The sequence below is a fragment of the Molossus molossus genome, unplaced genomic scaffold, assembly GCF_014108415.1.
Source record: "Molossus molossus isolate mMolMol1 unplaced genomic scaffold, mMolMol1.p scaffold_m16_p_1, whole genome shotgun sequence".
NCBI lineage: Eukaryota > Metazoa > Chordata > Mammalia > Chiroptera > Molossidae > Molossus > Molossus molossus.
In genome coordinates, this window is record NW_023425344.1 from 30,633,718 (window position 1) to 30,656,811 (window position 23,094).

The following is a 23,094-nucleotide window of genomic DNA, read 5'->3' on the forward strand; positions in this document are numbered from 1 at the left end:
GAAAAAAAAGTATGTATGACTCTGATAACTGTGTAATCCAGGTGACTTTTGTCGGGGAGGATAAAACATCTTTGCCCTCTACCATTTTTGGTTCATTGTCTGAGACCCTGTAAATCAGACTGACAAAAGACAGTACCAAGAGAAAAACAAAGAGAAGTTTATTAGCATGTGCATGATGCATACACATGGGAGTACTCAAGAAGGATAATTCAAAGTGGTGGTTGAAATTTGGGCTTCTGTAGCATCTTAAGAACAACGAATTTTTGGAGAAGTGACAAGACAAAGGAAAAAGATTTTGAGTTTCTAGGATGGCAAATTTTGGGAAGGCAAATATATAGGACTAATGGAAGGTAAGGGCTAGTTAGTAAAATATATTATGTAGATGCTTTGGTGCTATCTCTGGGCTGATAAGGGTAACTTTTTCCTTCCTGGTAGAGAGAGGAGGGGGACCAAGTTTACAAATTTATGTCCTGTTTTTAAACAAATAGGCCAAGTAGAGAGCATTTATTACATTTGTTTCTTCTCAGTTGCCTTCAGCTTAAAATAATTTTTACGCCAAAGTGGCATATTTTGGGGTTCACTTTCAATTACTTGTTTTAAACAACATTGGAGGACCAAATTGAGTTGTCTGTCAATTTACTTCCTGATAAATTCCTATATGATTTTTGGCATATTAAGACTCAGAAGGCATTACATTGCTATAATAACATTCCTTTTATTCTCTTCTAAACTTTTTAATATGAAAAATTTAAACATGGAGATAAGATCATATCTCTCACTTTGATTAAACAATTATTGATATTTTGCTACATTTGCTTTTGTTCTCTCTGTCCATCCATCTACCTAGATAAATTTTTTAAACTTTTGAATGTAAGTTGCAGACATCCTGAAACTTTTTCTCTACATTACATACCCCTCAAAAAAAAAATTAACAATAACCACATATGTCATCTAATATCCATCTTATAATCAAATATCCTTAACTGTCCCTCAAATTTCTTTACTTGCTATTTCCCAATCTAGAATTTAGACAATCAAATCATGCATTTGGCTGTTATAACTTTGTACATTCTTTCCATTTGAAATAGCTCTCCCACCTGTCACGATGACACATTTTAAGAGTGCAGGCCAATTATCTTATAGTAGGTTCTGCATTTTAATTTTTACCACATGGTATTGTTTTACTTGTTACTCTGTCTCTTCACATTTTCTGTAAACTGGAAGTTAGGTCTGGAAGGGCTAGATTAGATTTGGAATAAATATTCTGCCAAGAATTTTTTATAGGGGTTGTTGTGAATATTGTATTACATCACTTCAGAAGACAGTGTCAGGATAACGCTCTATGTTTGTAACGCTAAATTTGATTGTGGTTAAGGTTTTACCTTCCATGTTGCTCCATGTACAAGATTCATCATTCCTTTGTAATTCATTTTTGAAAAATCTTTGGAGTGATACCTTGGAACTGTTTCAATATTGTACCCCATCGCTATTTCACCTAATGTTTTTAGCATCCATTGAAGAGTCTATTATTAGTATTATTTTCTGACCATTCTTAATGTATTTATTTTTTAATTGAGTAGTTTAAAAATTAAATTTAAATAGTATATATAAGACTATCAGCCAAAAGTCCTCCACCCTCTTCTACCCCCTATGGTTAACAGTTTCTCATGTTTCCTTCCTCAAACTTAAGACCTTTAATAAGAATATAAAATCAAGTTATAATGCTAGAGAGGATTAAATAAGTGCCATCATAGAACAGGAATACAGTATATTCAATAAATTTTAATAAGAAATTTCTCTGTTGAGAAAAGAAGAGATTGGTGATAGTGTCCGTGGACAATAGGACTGAGTGAGCATTGAAGTTCAAGGAGAATTCAGATCCCTAAAAGAACTGGAGGGAAGGGCTGGAGATAGCACAAACAAAGGCACATAGTGGTATGCTGGAGTAAGCTCCTATTAGCTTACAAGAGCTGACTGTTAAGTTTTTAAACATTTTGTAAGCCTGGCCAGTGTGACTCAGTGGACTGAGCATCCTCCCATGGACTGAGAGGTCCTGGTTTGATTCCTGGTGAGGGCACATGCCTGGGTTTTGGGGTCAATTCCCTGTAGGGGGTGTGCAGGAGGCAGCTGATCGATGTATCTCTGTCATTGATGTTTCTCTCTCTCTCTCCCTTCCTCTCTCTCTAAAAATCAATAAAAACATATTTGAAAAACAAAGAATTTTATGAGCTGGTTATGTGCAGCCATTATTAAAATTTGTATAAATTTATAATATATTAAAAATAAATAACAAATATTAAAAACTCATTACTTCCTAATTATTTTTACTACATCTTACCATTATCTATGTCTGTCGTATCTGCACCATGGAAGTATATAATGATATGCTATGCACATCTCTTCCCAACTCCATGTTTTGTGACATTATGTCAGTAATTGAAATAGGTCATGGTAAGAGCATTTGCACCACAGAAATATTAGCAAATACTACACACCAGGGCTTGATTTATTGTTTTGTTGATTGTTTAGACTTAAAAGTGATAGAGTGTTAATAGTACAGATTAAACTTAAAAGTGCATTATATCTGTAGCTGTTACATTGTGAATAGCATTTAAAATTGAGTAAATATTCTTCCAGTATTCAAAAACTATTATTGAGTTCAACAAAGAAGTGATCACATAGTATTGAAAAAGTGAACTTTCAATATATGTCTTAGTTGTTTCACATTCATTCTCCTATTATTTAACAAAAATATCAAGCAAAATCATGAAATTACACTGGTTCCTCAATTGCAGCCACATGTTGCTATGGATTCAAGAGTTCAGCAGAAATCAAAAGTATTGTGTGATAATCAATTGATTATTTGGAATTTACAATAGAGGACCTTTTATATTTGAATAATTTTGTAAAAATAGGATTCTTTAAATCAGTAAAACATATCTAATATATCTATATATATCTATATATTGCTATAGATTGAATTGTGTCCCTCCAAAATTTATGTTTTGAAGCCCTAACCTCTAATGTGACTGTTTGGAGATATTAGGCAGTATTTAAGGGTATGTGAGGTCATGAGGGTGGGGCCCTACTTGGATAGGAGTGGATGGCCTCATTTTTTTTTTTTTATCCTCACCCGAGGATATTTTTCCATCTTTTGTTCAGATAGAGTGGGAGGGAGGGAGGAGCAGAGAGAGAGAGAGAGAAACATCGACGTGAAAGGGACACATCGAGGGGTTGCCACCCGCACGACCAACCCAGGCCAGGGACAAACTGCAACCGAGGTATGCACCCTTAGCAGGAACCGAACCCGGGTCTCTCCGGACCACAGGCCGACGCTCTAACCGCTGAGCAAAACCAGCCAGAGCTGTGGTCTCATTTTTTTAAAAATATTTTTTCCTTTATTGATTTTAGAGAGAGAGGAAGGGAGGGGGAGGAAGAGAGAGATAGAAACATTGATGAGAGAGAACATAGATTGGCCACCTCCTGCACATCCCCCACTTGGGATCAGGCCCACAACCTGGGCATGTGCATTGACGGGGAATCGAACTGGCAACCTCTTGATGCATGGGTTGATACTCAACCAATGAGCCACATCGGCTGGGCTGGGTGGCCTTATTAAAGAAGGGAAAAAAGCCCTGGCCAGTTTGGCTCAGCGGTTAGAGCATCAGCCTGTGGTCCACAGAGACCCGGGTTCGGTTCCCGCTAAGGGCATGTACTTTGGCTGCAGTTTGTCCCTGGCCCTGGCTGGTCATGCCTGGTTGTGTCCCTTTCACATCGATGTTTCTCTCTTCTTCTCTCTCCTTCCCGCTCTATCTGAATAAAAAATGGAAAAATGTTCTCGGGTGAGGATAAAAAAAAAAAAAAAAGAAGGGAAAAACAATCTCTCTCTTTCTCTCTTCCCCCATCCCTTTCTTCACACAGGCACCCACCTGGGAAAGGCCATGTAAACACATAGTGAAAAAGCAGCCACCTACAAGAGGCTTCAGAATGAAACCTACCTGCTGGCACCTTGGACTTTCCAGCCTCCAGAACTTTGAGGATTAAAGTTTTGTTGTTTAAGCCACCCAGCCTGTGTTATGGTGTTATGGCAGCCAAGAGTACACACACACACACACACACACACACACGGTAGATATACAAATAATGGTAAGAAATGTCAGAGCGTGATAAGTGTTATAAAAATATGGAATAAATGATATGTGAGGAATGCGGAGGAGGTAGTAATTTACCTTAGCTAGTGGGCTAGGTAATCCAGGCTGAAGATTGGGCAGTGATTTTACAAAAACAGAATTTTGCACAGGTTCAAGAGGGCACCATTTGATTTGTCAGCTTTAGTTGCCTGGCACCTGGGGTGCCCATGGAAAACTATACATCTGAGAGTCAGAGTATTATTATACAGGTCCGTGGTTTTCAAGTGGGGTACCAGCTTTCCTGTGTATCTCTAGTCAGCTTCCTCTCCTGAACCCCTCAGATTTTTTTTCTCAATCCATTGCTCTTCTAACCTTCTCCACAGCTCTTCTCTAGGTCTCAGATGACCTTCCCTCTCCAGTACAACCATAACTAGTCAGTCGCTAAATCTTGGATGGCCTTTTCAAGTCATCTTTCCACTTCTCTTCCCCCACAACATTACTTCCACTTGGAATCTCATCACTTCTTTCCTATATATAATGTCCCCCCAATTAGTCTCTTGGCTTTTAGTGATCATCTTCTATCCGGTTGCCAGAATGATCTAAATCTCACAATGTCACACTTCTGCTTAAAATCGTACCGTGGTTACCTGGATTTCAGGGGTAAGTTCAGATCTTCTCCTTAGCCTGCCTCTCTAGCCCAAATCTTGCACAATCTCCCTTACCGGCACCTTCATTCTGGCCGTACTGAACTAATCACCTGACTCCTGTTGGTTGCTTCAGGCACTTTCTGCTGCTGTCTGGAGTCCCCTCCCCCACGCAGGCAACGTCGCCTTGCCCTTCAGAGCTTAGGCCAGTGTGACCTTTTCCAGAAAACCTTGCCAGACTCCTCCTGACTTAAGTCCCCTCCTATGTGCTCCCTGTGCTTAACTCGGCCTCTGCGGTATGACACAAGCACCGTGGTGATTTCCGTCTACTGGTCTGTGCCTCCTGCAGTCTACGTCACATTCGTCTTGTTACCCTCCGTGCCAAGCTCGGGGCCTGTCACATAGCTGCCTCCTTATGCGCTTGTTGAAAGAATTACTGGAAGTACAACCACAGGCTTAATGAGCCCCTGGCGGAAAAGAGCAAAGACGACGTTGCTGGGCCTTCTACAGGAGGGAGCAGAGACTTCGTGGTCCGGACGTGGCTGCGGACGGAGCTGGAGATGCGACAAAAGGTCCTTCACCGGCCTCGCTTTTCAGCCTCCTGGGCCGACAGGCGCGCAGGCGAGACGAAGCCGAGCCGAGGAAAACTACATTTCCCCGGTGCCCCTCCATCCCCGCCTCCGCCCCGCGGAAGTGAAAGGAGCACTTCCGGTTCCGGCATCACCCGGCGCCGGCGGCGTTAGAGCAGCCCCGTCGGGCCTTGTTCCGCAGTCCCACCTTCGCTCCGGTCTTTCTAGAAACCCAGCTGCGCTCTTGGCGGTGCCCCGCAGGTATTTCCCGGCCGCGACGGGTGTCCCCGGGGGAGCCCGCTGCGCCGGAGCTGGGCAGAGCCTGCCTGTGCGCAGGGTGGCAGTTCCCGCGGGCGCTCCGGGCGGGGTGCGGGCGGGGAAGCCGGTTACCGGGCCGTGGCCCCCGCGCTGACCTTTCTCGTTTCTTTTCTCTTCCCCGTTGCAGCGTCCCAGACGCGCGTGTGTGTCCCCCATGGCGGACACGACCCCGAACGGCCCCCAGGGGGCGGGCGCCGTGGTGAGTGAGTGCGTCGGGTGGTCTGACTTATTTGCGAGTTGGGAAAGAGCAGGAAGGGTTGCCAGGCGGCTGCGAGGCGCCCCAGGAGCTCACTGCTTTCCGGACAGGGGCCAGTGGTCGGTGCGGCCGGGCGCGGGGGGACAGGGGAGGTCGGGACCGAAGGTGTGGAGGCACCCGCACGTTTCTTTTCCGGAAGCGACATCGGGACAGTTGTCTGGCCGGCCTGGAATAGGTGGCCCACACCTGTATGCCGTGGAAGTTGGGCCTTCTTGCCTCTTCCACTTCTCGGTCTCCTAGGGCCCAAGGTTGAAGGTGCCACGTGAGGTTGTGCCATGACACGCCTCATTCTGCACACGCGTGCTGGCAGGAGTGTTTCTGCCCGTTTTATGCCATAATATAGGAACTATGGAAAGGGAGGAGAACGCCCCCTCCCCCTTCCTTTGGTCATTTTGACATTACATCTTCACGAAAAGAAATATTGCGCTTTTGTAAATTTTTTACCCCTAAGATGCAGATCTACAGTTTACTGCTTATTTGTACCCAAAGCATTATTGCCTCTAATTTTAAACACTTAATAATATGTGAGTTTAGTGTTACATTTTTCTTTTTAAACATTTCGCAGCATCTACGTTTATATATACACTTTTTTTTTATCCTCACCCGAGGACATTTTTTTGGTATTCATCTTCAGATAGAGTGGGAGGGAGAGAGAGAGAGAGAGAAACATCTTTGTGAAAGGGACACATCTAGTGGTTGCCACCCACACGACCCAACCAGGGCCGGGAACAAACCGCAACCGAGGTTCGTGCCCTTAGCAGGAACCGAACCCAGGTCTCTCGGGACCGCAGGCCGACTCTCTAACTGCTGAGCCAACCTGGCCAGGGCTATTTTGTAGAACCATTTAAGAGTTAGTTGCATACATCATGATGGTTAATGCATAAATACTTAAGTATTCTACATGACTACAGTGCAGTCATCCCTGCAGTTTTGCAGTTAAATTTAAATTGTACATGTTATAACCTAATATTCATCCCATATTCAGATTTCCTCAATTGTCCTTTAAAGCTGCTTCCTCTTCATTCAGGATTCAATGAAAAGGCCTGCACTGCCTCTTAGTCTTTTTGTAGTAAAGACTGTTCCCTTGTCCTCCTTTTCCCATTTTTGTCTTTCAAGAGTGCAGACCTGTTGTTCTGCAGAATACTCTTCAAATTGGAGTTGTCTGATTTTTTTCCCCCTCTGATGACCAGATTCAGGTTAAACATTTTAGCAGTAATATTGCATAAGTGATATTCCGTCCTCAGTGCATTACATATATTGAGACGTATTTTATGTTGATTTAGCCCATCGTCAGAGATACTGAATTTGATTATCTGGTTAAGGTGGTATCCACCAGATTCTCCATTGTAAAGATACCTATTTTGACTTTGTAATTAAAAAGTAGTCTATGAAATGATACTTTGAGACTGTGTAAATAGTTTTTTATCCGAAGGTCCATTGATATTTTTTGCCTAAACTATTTATAAAATGATTGGGCATTTCACTCTTAAATTTTAAACCAATTCATCTCTTTAAACCTTTTTTGTTGTGTAATAAAATACAAATACATAAAAATGTACAAAATAGAATGCGTAGCTCAATGATTTATCACAAAGTGAACACCCTAAATAAATAGGTTTTAAAGAAAATGTTCTAAAATTAAATTCCAAACAGTGGTGTAGAATCTGAATATTTGTAGAGAAACTGAGCTAGATTCATCCTTTCTCTTGGCTATTGGTGATCATTTAAATCTAAATGAGTTAACAGTATAGTTGGATAGAATGAACTAGAGGCATACTGTTGCGTACTGTTAAAATGACATGCAATAGTCCTGGCTGGTTTGGCCCAGCAGTTAGAGCGTCATCCCATGGACCAATGAGTTGTGGGTTCGATTCCGGTCAAGGGCACGTGTACTTCTGTTGTGGTTGGTCCCTGGCCTGGAAGGGGGTTGTGCCCTGGGCAGGGAGTTGTGCGGGAGGCAACCAGTTGATGTGTCTCTTCACATTGACGTCTCTCTTTCTTCCTCTCTCCCTCCCTCCCACTCTATCTGAAGATAAATAGAAAAATATCCTCAGATGATATTTTTTAAAAAAATATGCAATAAAACATCCTTGAATTTTAAAATATACTTGCATTTTCTATTGTATCTTTTTTCAAAAGATAATTACATTAGATTGCTTAGACTAGTGTTTTAGACTCCAGTTTAAGACCAATTAGTGAGTTTTGAAGTCAGTTTGGTGGAGACACTTAAGTATTTTTAAAACATTTTAAAACATTAACTAGAAAACAAAATACCAAAATCTATCACACATAGTATGGGTAAGTATTGTTTTGTGAAACTTTTGTTTATATATCCACACATGTTTGTGTTGGATCTTGATTTAAATATTATTTATGTACATCTTATCAAAAATGTAAAATCCACTTTAGAATTTGAATATAAGATGATTTTGAATGTAAAAACAGATTTTAAATTGTTGATAATGGGCACATCTCTTGGCAAAAAAAACAGAAAAGGAACAGAGAAAAGGAAAAAATGGAGAAGAAAGTGGTATATGTAAGTTTCATCTAGGGCCACTGAAACCAGGGTAAGACTTGTAGGGGAGCTTCCAAGGAATCAGGAAATTATAAAATGGGAGAGGCAGATGCTGTTTCACACTTGACAGCCATATTTTCTTTATTTTTAATCCTCACCTGAGAAGGGGAGAGAGAGAGAGAGAGAAACATTGATGTGAGAGGGACACATCGATTGGTTGCCTCCCATGACCCCGATGAGGGCTGGAGATGAACCGAAACCAAGTTACGTGTCCTTGGCCAGAATCGAACCGGAGACTCACTGGTCCATGAGCTGACGTTCTACCGCTGAGCCAAACCAGCCAAGGCACAGCCATATTTTGAGCACTTAGAGTATGTTAGGCCGTTCTGTGTTCACAGGCAAATAAATCATCCTTAGACTGAGTTCAGTAATGAGTGTCTGGTTTTTCATTTCTCCTTTGTTTTAAAAAAAAATTTTTTTTTTTCTTTCTATTGATTTTAGAGAGAGAGTAAGGGAGAGAGAGATAGAAACATCGATGAGAGAGAACTGCATGCCCGCCACTGGGGATTTGGCCCTGCCCTGAAATCAAACCAGTGATCTCTTGGTGCTTGGGTCGATGCTCAACCACTGAGCCATACTGGCTGGGCTACATTTCTCCTTTGTAAAGTTTGAACTGGCTTTGTTTTGTATGATAACTTTTTTTTTTTTTTTGAGGTTTTTATTGATTTTTTTAGAGAGGAGGGGAGAGAGAGATGGAAACATCTATGTGAGAGGGAAACATCCATCCGCTGCCTCCTACATGCCCCCCACTGGGAATCGAGCCTGAAACCCAGGCATGTACCCTGACCAGGAATCAAACCAGGACCTCTTAGTCTACTCGATGACACTTAATCCACTGAGCCACACTGGCCGGGTTGTATGATACCTTTTTATTCAGATCTGAGACATACCCATTTCAATTTGAGGTTTTTGTAAGAATAGGCATTATGGTTCTCTTGAGAGAAGTTAGTTCTTATTTAACATTTTTTAAAATATTTATATATTTAAAATATGTTTTTAATGATTTTTAAGAGAGAGAGGAAGGAAGAGAGAGAACCATCAATCAGTAGGGGGCCTCCTGCACACCCCCTACTGGGGATCAGTCTGTAGCCCTGACTAGGAATTGAACCAGACTTCTCAGTTCATAGGACTATGCTCAATTCACTGAGCCACACTGGCTGGGCTTAACATTCTTTTAAAATAGATGAAGCCAGTCTGGCTGATGTGGCTCAGTGGTTGAGCATCGACCCATGCACCAAGAGGTCACCACTTGGATTCTCAGTCAGGGCACATGGCCAGGTTGTGGGCCCAATCCCCAGTAGGGGACATACAGGAGGCGGCCAATCAGTGTTCTCTCTTATTGATGTTTCTATCTCTCCCTTCCTCTCTCTCTAAAATGAATAGAGAAAAATAAAATAAAATAGATGAAGCCAGTATTAGAAGTGTAGAAGGAACACAGACAGGTGTAGCTAAATTTCTATTCAAATTTTTCTTTCCTCGTCTTTTTATTTTTTTATTTTATTTTTTTTTATTTTTTCTATCCTCACCCGAGGATATTTTTCCATTTTTTTGTACAGATAGAGAGGGAGGGAGAGAGAGGAAGGGAGAGAGAGTGAGAAACATCGACGTGAACGGACACATCGAGTGGCTGCCACCCGCACGACCAACCAGGGCCGGGGACAAACTGCAACCGAAGTACGTGCCCTTAGCGGGAACCGAACCCGGGTCTCTCCGGACCGCAGGCCGACGCTCTAACCGCTGAGCCAAACTGGCCAGGGCGTCTTTTTATTTTTTTAAATGTCAACTAGTATTTTCCTACTTTCTGTACTTTCCACATCAAAACTAAGGCGTGCTGGGTGGGTGTGGCTCAGTGTATTGTCCCATGCACCAAGAGGTCTCTGGTTCGGTTCCTACTCAGGGCACATGGCCAGGTTTTAGGGTTCATCCCTAGGAGGAGTCATGCAAGAGGCAGCTGATGGATGTTTCTCTCTCATCAATGTTTCTGTCTCTTCCTCTCTCTAAAAAAACATTTAAAAAAAACCTGTAAGGTGTTTAGACTTATTAGGTGAAATGATTGCTTTTTGTTTGTTTGTTTATTGATTTTTCTTTTGGTACATGGCCCTATTGGGAACTGAACCCGGGACTCTCTGGTCCACAGGCCAACGCTCCAGCCACTGAGCCAAACCGGCCAGGGCTCGCTATTTATTTATTTATTTATCCAGAGAGGAAGGGGGGAGAGAGAGAGAGAAACATCCATGAGAGAGAACATCAATTGGCTGCCTCCTGCATGCCCCCCACTGGGGATCTGGCCAACAACCTGGGCATGTGCCCTGACTGGGAATTTAATGGAACTGAACCAGGGACCTCTTGGTACATGAGTTAACACTCAACCACTGAGCCACACCGGCCAGGCTGAAATGATTGCCTTTAAAGTTTCCACTTAATGATCTTAAAAAAACAATTGTATTGTTACAGAATTTTTAAAACATTTTGAATAGGAATAAAACTACATAATCTTCATCCTTAAAAACATAATTTGCAGACTTAATTTAACTACAGTGTTTTTCTTTTTAAATTCAGCAATTCATGATGACCAATAAACTGGACACCGCAATGTGGCTTTCTCGCCTGTTCACAGTGTACTGCTCTGCTTTGTTTGTTCTGCCTCTCCTTGGGTATGTATTATATCTGTTTCTGCCTTTGTTATTCAGTTGTTCAGTCAGTTTTTATGGAATTTCTTGCAGGTGCAAGACTTGTTAAACTTCAAGGGGACAAATAAAACACAAGTCTTGTCTCTAAGGCACTAATAACCTAGTATTACTAACTGGAGGAATATTTTATCTTGTGTGCTTTGTGGAAACTAACATCACATTGAAATCTGGGAGAAAATGGATGTGTGGAAATGAGTTCGTATTTTTTGCATTTTTGCCTTTTTAACTTAGGAAGAACGAGTGCTTTGTAAAATTCAGTTAGGTGTGTATATATATATGAAGTGATGCTTCTAAGAAGGTACAATAGGTTCTAGTAATTTTTTTCTATTTATAATTAATAGATTTAGGTGTTGTGTAATTATGATGCAATTCACAAAGGAGGAAGAGGCATGGTAGTTGTTTATGTCTCATGATAACCTCTCCTCTGGTAATTTGCAGGTTGCATGAAGCAGCAAGCTTTTACCAACGTGCTTTGCTGGCAAATGCTCTTACCAGTGCTCTGAGGCTGCACCAAAGATTACCGCACTTCCAGTTAAGCAGAGCATTCCTGGCCCAAGCTTTGTTAGAGGACAGCTGCCACTACCTGCTGTATTCACTCATCTTTGTCAATTCCTACCCTGTTACAAGTATCCTTTTGTACCTTTTTGAACAATGAAATTGCCCAGTGCTATGGATAGAGTAGAAAATAAGGTCATGTGGATTATCTCTGTAGCCAATGAGAATTAAATAACTCATTTGAAATTTGTGTGTTTACACATTTCAAAAGGATGGTAATAGGTATTCTTAAAAAATGAAGGGGAGGGGTGGAGGAGGGGTGTGCTTTTTAGTATTTTGGGGAAACACTAGGTAAACAGATAGGTTTCTTTACTGTAGGGCCTTTGATATGCTAATGTACATTGTGAAACTAAAAGTTACTAGTGTTTTCTAAACTTAATTGTTTTGTTATTTTCCTCCTCTGGGTCATCCCTCAGGAATGTGTTTTGTGCTTTGAGAAGTGCTGCTCTTAAGAGTTCTTGAATAGTTACCCTACAACTATATATACTGAAAGCACAATAAAATATATCTTTAAGACTATATATTACCTTTTTAGATATTTAGTCTTAAAGAAAAGAGAATAGGAGGAAAGTGACATTTTTTGAGCACCTATTTTGCCAGTATAGACCAATTTGACATATTAGTACTTGCAACACTGAAAAAAATTACTGAACTCATTTTAGCAGATGCCATTTCAGATGTGTATATTTGCAAAGTACTTGATGAATTTTAAATGTTCTCCTTAATTGTTTTCTTCAGTGAGTATATTCCCAGTCTTGTTATTCTCTTTGCTTCATGCTGCCACATACACAAAAAAGGTCCTTGATGTAAGTAAAACCATGCAGGGTTGATTTTGTTTACTCCCGGAGTACAGCTAGTTAACATGAATTTGAGCTCTAAGACATTTTGGCTTTTGTCACAGAAAGCTTCTCTAAGCCTTATAAACTTGTCCTAAATTATGTAGTGATTTGAAAGTTTTAAGTTTGCAATATTTTATTTACATTTCACAATACAGTATATTTTGTAGATAAACTATTGTATTTAAAATTACCTGCCAGTTGCCTGAGAGATTTCTGAAATTTGAAGTCGATTTCTTCATTATTTAAAGGAATCAAATCTTTTTTAAAAAAAATATCCTCAGGTGAGGATTTTTTTAAAATTAATTAATTAATTTATTTTTGGTACGTGCCCCTAGTGGGAACCGAACCTGGGACTCTCTGGTCCACAGGCTGATGCTCCAACCTCTGAGCCAAATCAGCCAGGGCAAATCTTTTAGGTTTGCTAAGATATCAGAGATCTTTTGTTCTGTCAGTATTTAATTCTAACATATCAGGTAAGTGGAGTGTACTGAATTTCTTTTACTCTAATGTTCATAACTGTTCCTTCCCTAAAATTTCTTATTCTTGGGTTGGAACATTATACCTAATGTAAATGTGCCAGGCAGATTGATTGCGTATGTACTGAAATTTGAATTAAAATATCCAAATTTGCCTTGTATTGACAATTTTCTTTGTCCTTGTAGTTCTTTGGTCACAGCAGTTATTTGACTTGGTAATTTCTATCTTTAGTTATCTAAGGAGTCACAGATTCTTTAACTATAATACTGGATAGGCAAGTTCTGTTATGGTTGGGGAGAAAAACCACCATTTTTTGTAAAATAATCTAATCTTAAGAAAAATGAAAAAGACTTGTATTAAAGTTGTTTTTAAATCTTCAAATACGCAAAATATAAAGCAGGGAAATATACTAACTTTTGTCCTTTAATAGTTTATATACTTTATATCATCATTTTCAAATAATTGTCTTGTGTGTATGGCCTGTTGAATATGCTGTTTATCTAAAGAAAATAATTGAGTGATCAGAAATGCTTTGTTATTTCTAATGTTTGCTTTTTTATGTTTTAGGCAAAGGGTTCAAATAGTTTACCTCTGCTGAGATCCATCTTGGATAAATTAAGCGCTAATCAACAGAATATTCTGAAATTCATTGCTTGTAATGAAATACTCTTGATGCCTGCCACAGTTTTTATGCTTTTTAGGTAAGACTGAAAATACATTTGTTTTGGGAGGCTGATGACTAAGTAACTGTAATATATTAACTCAAATTTTCTCCTGTTTAAATCTGTTAAGTAGATACTGATATGTAGGGCTAGATGGGTCTTAGCAATTGTCTTTTCACTTTATGGGCCCAGCACGCTTCCGCTGCGCCACTCTGCTTGTCTTTTCACTTTATAGTGGAGAACCTGAGACCTTACAATAAACCTCGGAACATGTCTTATCATTCTTTGTGATTTATCATTTAACCTTTGGAAAGGTTCTTGGGAATTCTAGTTTAGTTCATTCTGTTATTGAGATTATTTTTCTTACACTAGAGAAAAACCTGAAAAATTACGATCTGGTATCAGTTGTTGCCTATCACCACCTCCTTAGTTTGTTTGTATCTTAATTATAGAAGTAATGCCAAAAAAGAAAAAGAAATAATGCATGAATAAAGCAAGCCTTCCTTTTAAAAATTAAGAAAGGTAAAGTATCAACCACTTCACCAGTATTCTTATATTTAAGTTTTAAAACTACATTTCTGTCAGGAGTGTTGCCTTTTCAGTTTTTAGTTTCACAAATATTAAGACACTGTAGATAAAAGCTAAAATATCATTTGAGTAAGAATTCTAGTAGCAGTTCTGTCCTCCCCTTCCCAAAGGTAGGAGTTTGATAATGTGTGCATGTATGTTGTTCTTTAAAAATGCTTATGCAGATAGGTAGAAAATACATATTATTACATTGTGGGTGTGAGGTTTTGTTTGTGTAGTTTTTATTTTACATCAAAAGTATGATAATGCATCAGTTATCTGCATCTCTTGCTTTTTCCACTCATACAGTATGTTTTTGTGACCTATTTACGTTGATGTTCAGGGTTCTGTTTGTTTCATTTAGTGGCTTGGCTGTATAGTGTTCCATCATGTTACTCTGCTACATTTTTTACATATTCCCCTGTTGATAGACATTTGTTTCCAAATATTTACTTTTCCAAATACTGATGCAGTAAACATGTTTTTACTTGTCTGCTTATACTTTTCTCTCAGTGTTATCTCTAACACAGGTACCTGAATTGAATTTGCTGAGTCTAAGCTAGGTACATTTTATATTTAGTAGACCATGGTTTATGAGATATTTTAATGTTAGCCCTAGCTGGTGTGGCTCAGTTGGTTGGGGGATGTCCCACGCACCAAAAGGTTGCTGGTTTGATTCCAATCAGGGCACATACCTGGGTTTCGGGCTCGATCCCCAGTAGGGGGTGATTGATGTTTCTCATAAATATTTCTCTTTTTCTTTCCCTCTCCCTTCCTCTCTAAGAAATCAATTAAAAAATATATTTAAATAAATAAATAGAAATATTTTAATGTTCATTGCCTAAGGTTTTTATGTACCTGACAATTTCTCCTTTTTTTAGCATTATCTTTATGAAGAAATCTGTAAAACTATTACTACCTTGAAAAAAGGCATCTATTCAATTCTTTTAAGTAATTTTTCCCCTGAAAAATCTAGGATCACCACATATTGCTTAAGTTGTGGGGTCCAAACTAGATAATATAACCTAAATAAACTTCTGGAATGATATAATGGATTTAGATATAATAGATATTACTATGACTATTTGATGAATGAAGACTCATTCTCCAGTTAAATTGCCTTTAAGTTTTGAGAGTATTTATATGAATTAACGATGTGTATTTATTACCTTTGTATTTGTTTCTCTTAGTGGTCAAGGAAGTTTGCTCCAGCCTTTTATATATTATAGATTTCTTACTCTCCGATATTCCTCTCGAAGAAATCCGTATTGTCGGTAAGCTGGTGATTAGTTAAAATCTGTTTTCTTTGTTAAGAGTATTATAAAATATAGTATTTATAACTTTCAAATTATTTCACTTTTAGTTAGAATTTAGAGGCAAGCAGTAGTTTTGTACATTTAAGTTCTAGGCCTTAGAACTATCTAGGGTTGGTGAGGAGGTGGTTGTATTCTTTTCAAAAACAGCAACTGGCTTTGGCAGGTGTGGCTCATTGGTTGGGTGTTGTCCCATGCACCAAAAGGTTGCTGGTTAGATCCCTGGTAGGGGGTGTACAGGAAGCAGCTGATCAATGTTTCACTCTCACATCAATGTTTCTCTCTCTTTTTCCCTCTCCCTTCCTCTCTAAAAAAATCAATAAAAATATTTAAAATAACCAAAAAACTGAGACGAGTTATCTTGACCACTACTATAAAATAATACTAAAGTTTAAGGAATTTAAGATATGTAAGACATAACTCCCATTTTCTTTCTTTTTTATCCTCACCCGAGGACATTTTTTCTTTTCTTTTTTTTTTCAGATAGAGTGGGAGGGAGAGAAAGGAAGGGAGAGAGAGAGAGAAACATCAATGTGAAAGGGACACATAGAGTGGCTGCCATCTGCACGACCCAACTGGGGCCGGGGACAAACTGCAACCGAGGTACGCGCCTTAGCGGGAACCAAACCCGGGTCTCTCTGGACCACAGGCCGACGCTCTAACCGCTGAGCAAAACTGGCCAGGGCATAAATCCCACTCTTAAAGAACTTTCCTAGTTGAACCAATAAAACACGTGTCAAATAATAAAAGAGAGAAACAAATAATAGTTCAGGATACAATTTTTACAAATCAATTTTTTGTCATAAGTTTACTTTATCATATCAGTACTATAGTCCACAGGAGGTTGAAATCATTGAGCTAGAAGATAGAAGAGTTCAGGAAAGTTTCATAAAATTTAGATTTCAGTTTGTCCTGGAAGGAGTAAAACGTTTGAATAGACAGTGAGAATGTCTGAAAGCATTTTAGGTAGGAAGATGGGAGTTTAAGTTCAGAGGTGAACAAGGTACAAGCCATGTTTAAGGGGCATTGAGTAGACCTTTTTGACTATTAATAAACGTTCTGAATGGTGGATGGTTGGAGCGATGATTAAAATGGTATATTGGAGCCATATAAAATTTCCTGAGTTTCAGGGTAGGAAATGTAGTATTTTACCTTCTAGATATATGGGAACGATGATTTTGACATGACCTTAATCTTCAGGTAACCTTGTGCAGAATAGTTTGGAATGAAAAACTAAAGAAGAAAATTATTTTAGTGACTTACTACAGTGTTCAGGAACAGAGGTTTAAATTATTTTACAGTAAATTATGCGTGCTTATCTCAAAAGTTAGATTAAAACTAAAATGATCCCTGGGTGGTTGCCCAGTGATTAGAGCATCAGCCTGTGGAGCAAAGGGTTGGAGGTTCGATCCCTAGGGTGGGAGTCGTGCAGGAGGCAGCCAATTGATGTGTCTCTCACGTGGATGTTTCTCTCTCTCTCCCCCCCCCTTCCTTCTCTTCCACTCTAGCTAAAAATCAAAGGCAAAATACCCCCTAGTGAGGATTAACAAAACAAAAAAAACTGAATGAATAGCTGTTTTTTTTTTGTTTTGTTTTTGTTTTGTTTTTTTTTTTAGAGAGAGAAAGGGAGAGAGAGAAACATCAATGTGAGAGGGATACATGGATCAACTGTCTCCTGTAAGCCCCCTACTGGGGATCAAGCCTGCAACCTGATCATGTGCCTCGACCGGGAATTAAACTGGGACCTCTCAGTCCATAGGACAATGCTCAATCCACTAAGCCACACTGCCCGGGCAAATAGCTGTTTTTAACAGCCTCTTAAATGTGTTATTCAGATAGCAACTTTAACATAGTTTTTGTTTTCAAGTTTAAAATGAATGCATCATGTAGAATTCAGCCAGAAATCTAGTGAGTACCTTAACATGATCTTCATTGTATTTTCGTGTGCAAAGTAAAAAGAACTCAGTTTGAACCGTGGCCCATCATTTGCCCCATGTGTGACCTTAGACAAGTTATTTACATTATTTTTTTTTCTCCCTCAATCGAGCACATTTTCCATTTTTTTTGTTCAGATAGAGTGGGAGGGAGAGAGAGGAAGAGAGAGAGAGAAACATCACGTGAAAGGGACACATCAAGTGGCTGTCTCCTGCACGACCCAACCAGGGCAGGGGACAAACTGCAACCGAGGTATGTGTCCTTAGCGGGAACTGAACCCGGGTCCCTCTGGACCACAGGCCGACGCTCAAACCACTGAGCCAAACTGGCCAGGGTGTTATTTACATTTTTATTTCTTCATTGCTAGAGGAGAAAACTTTGGGTGAAATGAAGTAATGTTTTAAAAAGTGCTTACATTCTGTTAGGTTCTTTATAGTTTGTTTTCTTTATTTCTGTGATTCTGATTCTACTTTGAATGGTTTTTATGCTTCCTTATACAGTGTTTTTACAGTATATCCTAAAATAGTTTACTTACTTTAGTTATAGGTTCTTAAAGAATCCCTAGTTGTAAATAAACCTTTAATTTTACTTGATTACATGAGTTTTTTGCCTTTTTTCTTTCTGATCCATGTATTTATTTAAGATATTTTCTGGTCCCCTACCATCCATTTTTCATCAATAGATTTATTTTTTTTTTTTCTCTGCTTTTTTTTTTTTTTTTTTAATCCTCACCCGAGGACATTTATCCATTTTTTTGTTCAGACAGAGTGGGAGGGAGGGAAGGAGAGAAACATCGACGTGAAACGGACACATTGAGTGGCCGCCACCCGCACGACCAACCAGGGCCGGGGACAAACTGCAACTGAGGCACGTACCCCCAGCGGGAACCAAACCCGGGTCTCTCCGGTCCGTGGGCCGACGCTCCAACCGCTGAGCCAAATCGGCCAGGGTTTTTCTCTGCTTCTTTATACCCTCTTTTCCACCTATATTTTTTCCACATACCCTTAAATAAGATCAAGACAAATACAAATTTAGAAGTGTTTAGTGAAATAAAAAGAAAAGATAGAAGTGGATCAAGATAACACAAATATGGCTTTACAGGATAGGAGAGGGTCTCATCTCCCCCAGTTTGTGGCAGTGAGGTTCTTGAGGTACTGCTGGACTAAACATTTCCAGAGGCCCCCACAGGAGAATGAGATATGGTAGAAAGCTTTATTTTTGTGGAATTACACCCCTGGGTTTCGAAAGTCCCATTTCCCTTAGTTCAGTTATAGAAGAAGTATAGTTGGGGCTTCAGTAGAGCTAAAATCAGAGCCAGTGTCCAGAGTTTCCTTTCCACGTTGGAGCTGGGTCCAGTCCAGCATCAGGCGAGCTTAGCTTGGGTTTCCCCGTTGTGGTCCATCAGAACATTGCGTATGAGGTTGCATGGCCATGGGCGATAGGGGAGAGTGCCAGAGCGCCAAGCGTCAAGCTCAGCACTCCAAGAGCCGAAGAGAGAATTTCTTTGTTTAGGGGATTATGTGCTCCCATATGTTCTTGTGGTAGTGTTGGCCACACCCATCTCTGTCCCCAGGTTTGACTGGCAGGCACCTTCTCTAGTCACCCCAACTTTACAGGACATGTGTCTCTTTGTTGGATCCCTTCCCCCAATGTTTCGCAGGGAATAGGCCAGTGTTTCCTGAAGAGTATGAAATGACAGCTTCCTGGTGAAGCTGCCCAAATGACATGCCTATAATATCTGGCCTTCCCCTTGCTCCTTTCCTATTATTAATAACTAGGTAATTACAACGATATCTATCTTATGTCCTAATAAATGTCTTCAAAGACTCACACCAACACACATCTTAACCAAAACAGTGGAAAGGTAATGAAAAACATAAAAGCTTATAGATAGTTAATATATAGGCTACGAAACTACGTTTTCTACACTTTGTTTTGTTATGGGTTTTGAGACAGTCTGTATCACCACTTTGTACCATTTTCACCTAGTTAGTGGTGTCAGTACTTTGTAAATGTCTAGTGTAGATTGTCCAGAATTATGCTGTCTAATATGGTAGCCACTAGCCACATTTGACCATTTAAATTAAAATTCATGAAATTTAAAACTCAGTTTCTGAATCATACTAACCACATTTCAAGTGCTCAAAAGCAGTGTGTGGCTGATGGACATTGTATTGACAGCCAAGACAGACATTTGGTCGTGGCTCTCCAGGGTAACTCTGTGACTTGGTCTAGATTATGTCAAGGATAGAGCCTAGAATAAAGGAACTACCCTTGTGACTTTGGGCTAGCCTCTTTATGCCACATCTGTAACCTGAGGGGATTTGACTAGAGTATTTTCCGGGTGCCTTCTAGCTGTATTCATCACTCATTTATTCAGAAGACAGGGATTGCTGATACGTTTTGTAGTACTGAAATACCTGCTTTCCGGGGACTTAAAGCTGAGTGAATTAGACAGCTGTGTGAGGCAGCGCGATGATGAAGGTGCTGCTGTGAGAGTGCAGAGATCAAGGGGGCAGGTGAGAATCCACTGAGGCCGTGCGAATCTGAGCCACGTCCTTTGAAGTCTGAGTTCTGGCACGTGGTGCCTGAAAGGGCTTGGCATAGCAGCAGTACCTGTTGCTCGAACTGAAAGAAGTGGGTAGGAAAATAACGAAGGTCTGTGCCAAGAAAGGTGGACAGAGTAGATGGTGAACGTTTGATTCTTATTTCAAGGTAGAAAGAGCATTTGAAGTTTCATGATGTGGAGGGGTTAGGAATGTGATGAACTGATTTAGAAATATTCTAGAAGATGGATTGCAGCTCACCAAGAGGAGAAAACAGTAGATCAGTTCGGAGACTGTTAGAGTAGTCCAGAGCCTGAACTAATTCACTGGTAAAGGAAAAAGGAGATAAATGTGAAAGATATTTAGAAGGGTAGGGAACTTAGGGCCTGGGGAAGAAGAATGAGACAAAGACCTCCAAGTTTCAAGCCTGGGAACCTAAGAGAGTTGTGGGTAATGGGCTGTCACAAAGATTGGAGATGCAAGAAGAAGGCCAGGTTTTGGGATAAACGTGCATATTTCCAAATTTCCTGTCTTTGTTTGAGCGCATATTACATCCTTTTTTTATTTTTTCCCCAGAGAGAGAAGAAAAAAAAACATCCATCATTTGCCTCCCATACACACCCAGATCAGGGATTGAATTCACAACCTTTTGGTGAATGCTTTTGTTAAATGAACTTTTCTCCCCAAAAAGACAGGTGTTGATTAGAGAATTTTATTTTGTGTTTTCCAGGGAAAATTGTTAGCAGTGCATTCTAGTTATTTCTTTACTTCCTAAAATTCTTTAAAGGCTGTGTAAATTCCTTTATTGGCATTTGCTTTGCATCATGTTGCATTTTTTCTTGTGTTTCTGAAAGAAAACTATTTTATCTTGCAGGACCTTGTTTAATGAATTGAGGATTATTGTTGAACATATAATAATGAAGCCTGCTTGCCCATTGTTTGTGAGAAGACTTTGTCTCCAGAGCATTGCCTTTATAAGCAGATTGGCACCAACAGTTGCGTAGTTTAATATTCAGCTAAGTTATATATAATATAAATAAGCATCATTAGCAGCTGGTACTTCTGCTGGGGGTTGTGAATTCCAGGTGTGAAACTGACCTCAATCCAATTTACATAATTTACATAAATGCATCTGAATGGAAAAATACTTTCCTGGCATGTTAAATCAAGCCTTTATAAAAAGTTTCCAAGAAAATTCTACTGTGTTGTGTTGTTAATGGTTAAGGAAGTTTGTATTTTGTAATAAATGCATCACTTTTTTTTAGATGCTGCTGTGCCTTTATCATGTACATGTATTTCTCTTGTGAAAATAGTGCTAAAATTTATTTTAACCTAATTGGTAACCTGAATTTTTTAATATCTGGCATGAGTTTGTTATGGTAATATTTACATATGTGAATACAGTATATTTTGAGATAGTATTCTTTTGCCGTTTATGAATTTTGGTTGATGATTTTAACAGAAGCACCTCCCGGTATATTTGGTTTCAAGTTGTTATTAAGTTGGTTTTGTGCCGCTTTGTCAGGACAGATTTATTTTGGATGAGTTCTATATGTGTCTTACGCCATGGCCTTCCAAAATTTTATTTCCATAATTACTTCTGTGGATTTGAATATTGTTTAAAAAGGCTCAACTGTAAGCTTGTTAGCCAATTGGGTAAATATTTGGGGGTCACCTAACCATTTTACATCAGAAAGCAGTAGTACTTTCAGAGACCCATTGAGGAACATTTCTCAGACAGGAAATCCTTCTTTACAGTGTGGATATATAGGTTATTAGTAATATCATAGTTTGTAGAATTACCTAGATCAGATTCTTGACAACCAATTTTCTTGGTTTCTTAGGCTTGAATTTCCATGGACAATTGCAGCAGTTCAGGTACCTTTTGAAAAGAATGTAACTGAAGATTGATCATATGACTCTACTTAGTATCTGTTCTAAAATAATAATGAAGACTATCCTGTAGACTATATACCCATCAAATCTGATTTAAAGGTTAAATGGAAAGGTTTATAGGTAAGGTAATTGACTGGGAATGGTGCCTGAGGAGGCATTTTGGAGGAATAGTGTACATTTCAGTTTCATACTGGATAAATGCATTTGGGGGGAATTGGATGTATTATGCAACTGTGATTTGAATATGTTAAATCCTATTTGTTGAGCTTCTATCAGCTCTGTAAATTCATTTTGATCTTTATTGTTACATGATTAGAAATGTTTAAAATGCTGCAAAAATTTTAGTGCAGAGTAATGGTTTTTGTAACCAATTTTCTTGTCTGCATGTAAGTAACTTATTAGTAACATCAGTTCTTTTTGTTCAACTTTCAGATCTATAGAAATGTGGTATCTACTTGATAGCTCAACCATAACCAGCTCTTTTTTGTAATATTTTTCTACTAAGTTAGAGAAGCAGCCTCATAATATACAGTTGATTTTGTGTCTGTATGTGTGACTAGCCTCAGTATCACTATATATGTAATTTGATGATTTCAAGAACTAAATTTTCTAGAGCAATAAAGTGACTATAATGTTAAGTAAACAATATATTATTGATTTCTAATGATCTTTTTTTTTTTTGTGGTATGTGCCCCTAGCGGGAACTGAACCCGGGACTCTCTGGTCCGCAGGCCGACGCTCAGCCGCTGAGCCAAACCGGCCAGGGCTGATCTTTTAAAAATTATGTCTTGAATTATATCAAGAAATTTTAGCAATGAAGGCATATTTATTTTTAAGTTGCTAGTTTGCTTTCTTTTACAATTTTTTAAATCTTGAGATAATTTTAGATTTATAGAGAGTTGCAAAAATAATAAGAGTTCCTGTAGACCCTTTACTCAACTTCCCCTTATGTTAGCATCTTATATAACCATCTATACAGCATTTACTGTGAAATTAACCCTGGAATAATATTGTTAAGTAAATTATAAAACCTATTCAGAGTTAACCAGCTTTTACATTTGTTAATATTTTTTTTGTGTGCTGTTTTTACCATGATCATTGTTTACTTATTTTTAATTTTTT

At 39.1% G+C, this 23,094-nt stretch overlaps 1 protein-coding gene across 2 annotated transcripts; it reads left to right on the forward strand.

The window, feature by feature from the left end:
- The first annotated feature begins 5,508 nt into the window (after window positions 1–5,508).
- On the forward strand, window positions 5,509–22,995 carry TMEM33 (transmembrane protein 33). 2 transcript variants are annotated; one of them, XM_036271375.1, is made up of 9 exons: window positions 5,509–5,604; window positions 5,789–5,860; window positions 11,052–11,146; window positions 11,621–11,808; window positions 12,476–12,543; window positions 13,621–13,754; window positions 15,473–15,556; window positions 20,951–21,071; window positions 21,921–22,995. In XM_036271375.1, the coding sequence occupies exons 2-9, from the start codon at window positions 5,816–5,818 to the stop codon at window positions 21,924–21,926; spliced, it is 741 nt and encodes a 246-aa protein (XP_036127268.1). In that variant the 5' UTR covers window positions 5,509–5,604; window positions 5,789–5,815; the 3' UTR covers window positions 21,927–22,995. The 2 variants fall into 2 exon arrangements, with proteins under 2 accessions (XP_036127268.1, XP_036127263.1); XM_036271370.1 differs by lacking the exon at window positions 21,921–22,995 and having other exon boundaries at window positions 20,951–21,670.
- The last annotated feature ends 99 nt before the right edge of the window (window positions 22,996–23,094 follow it).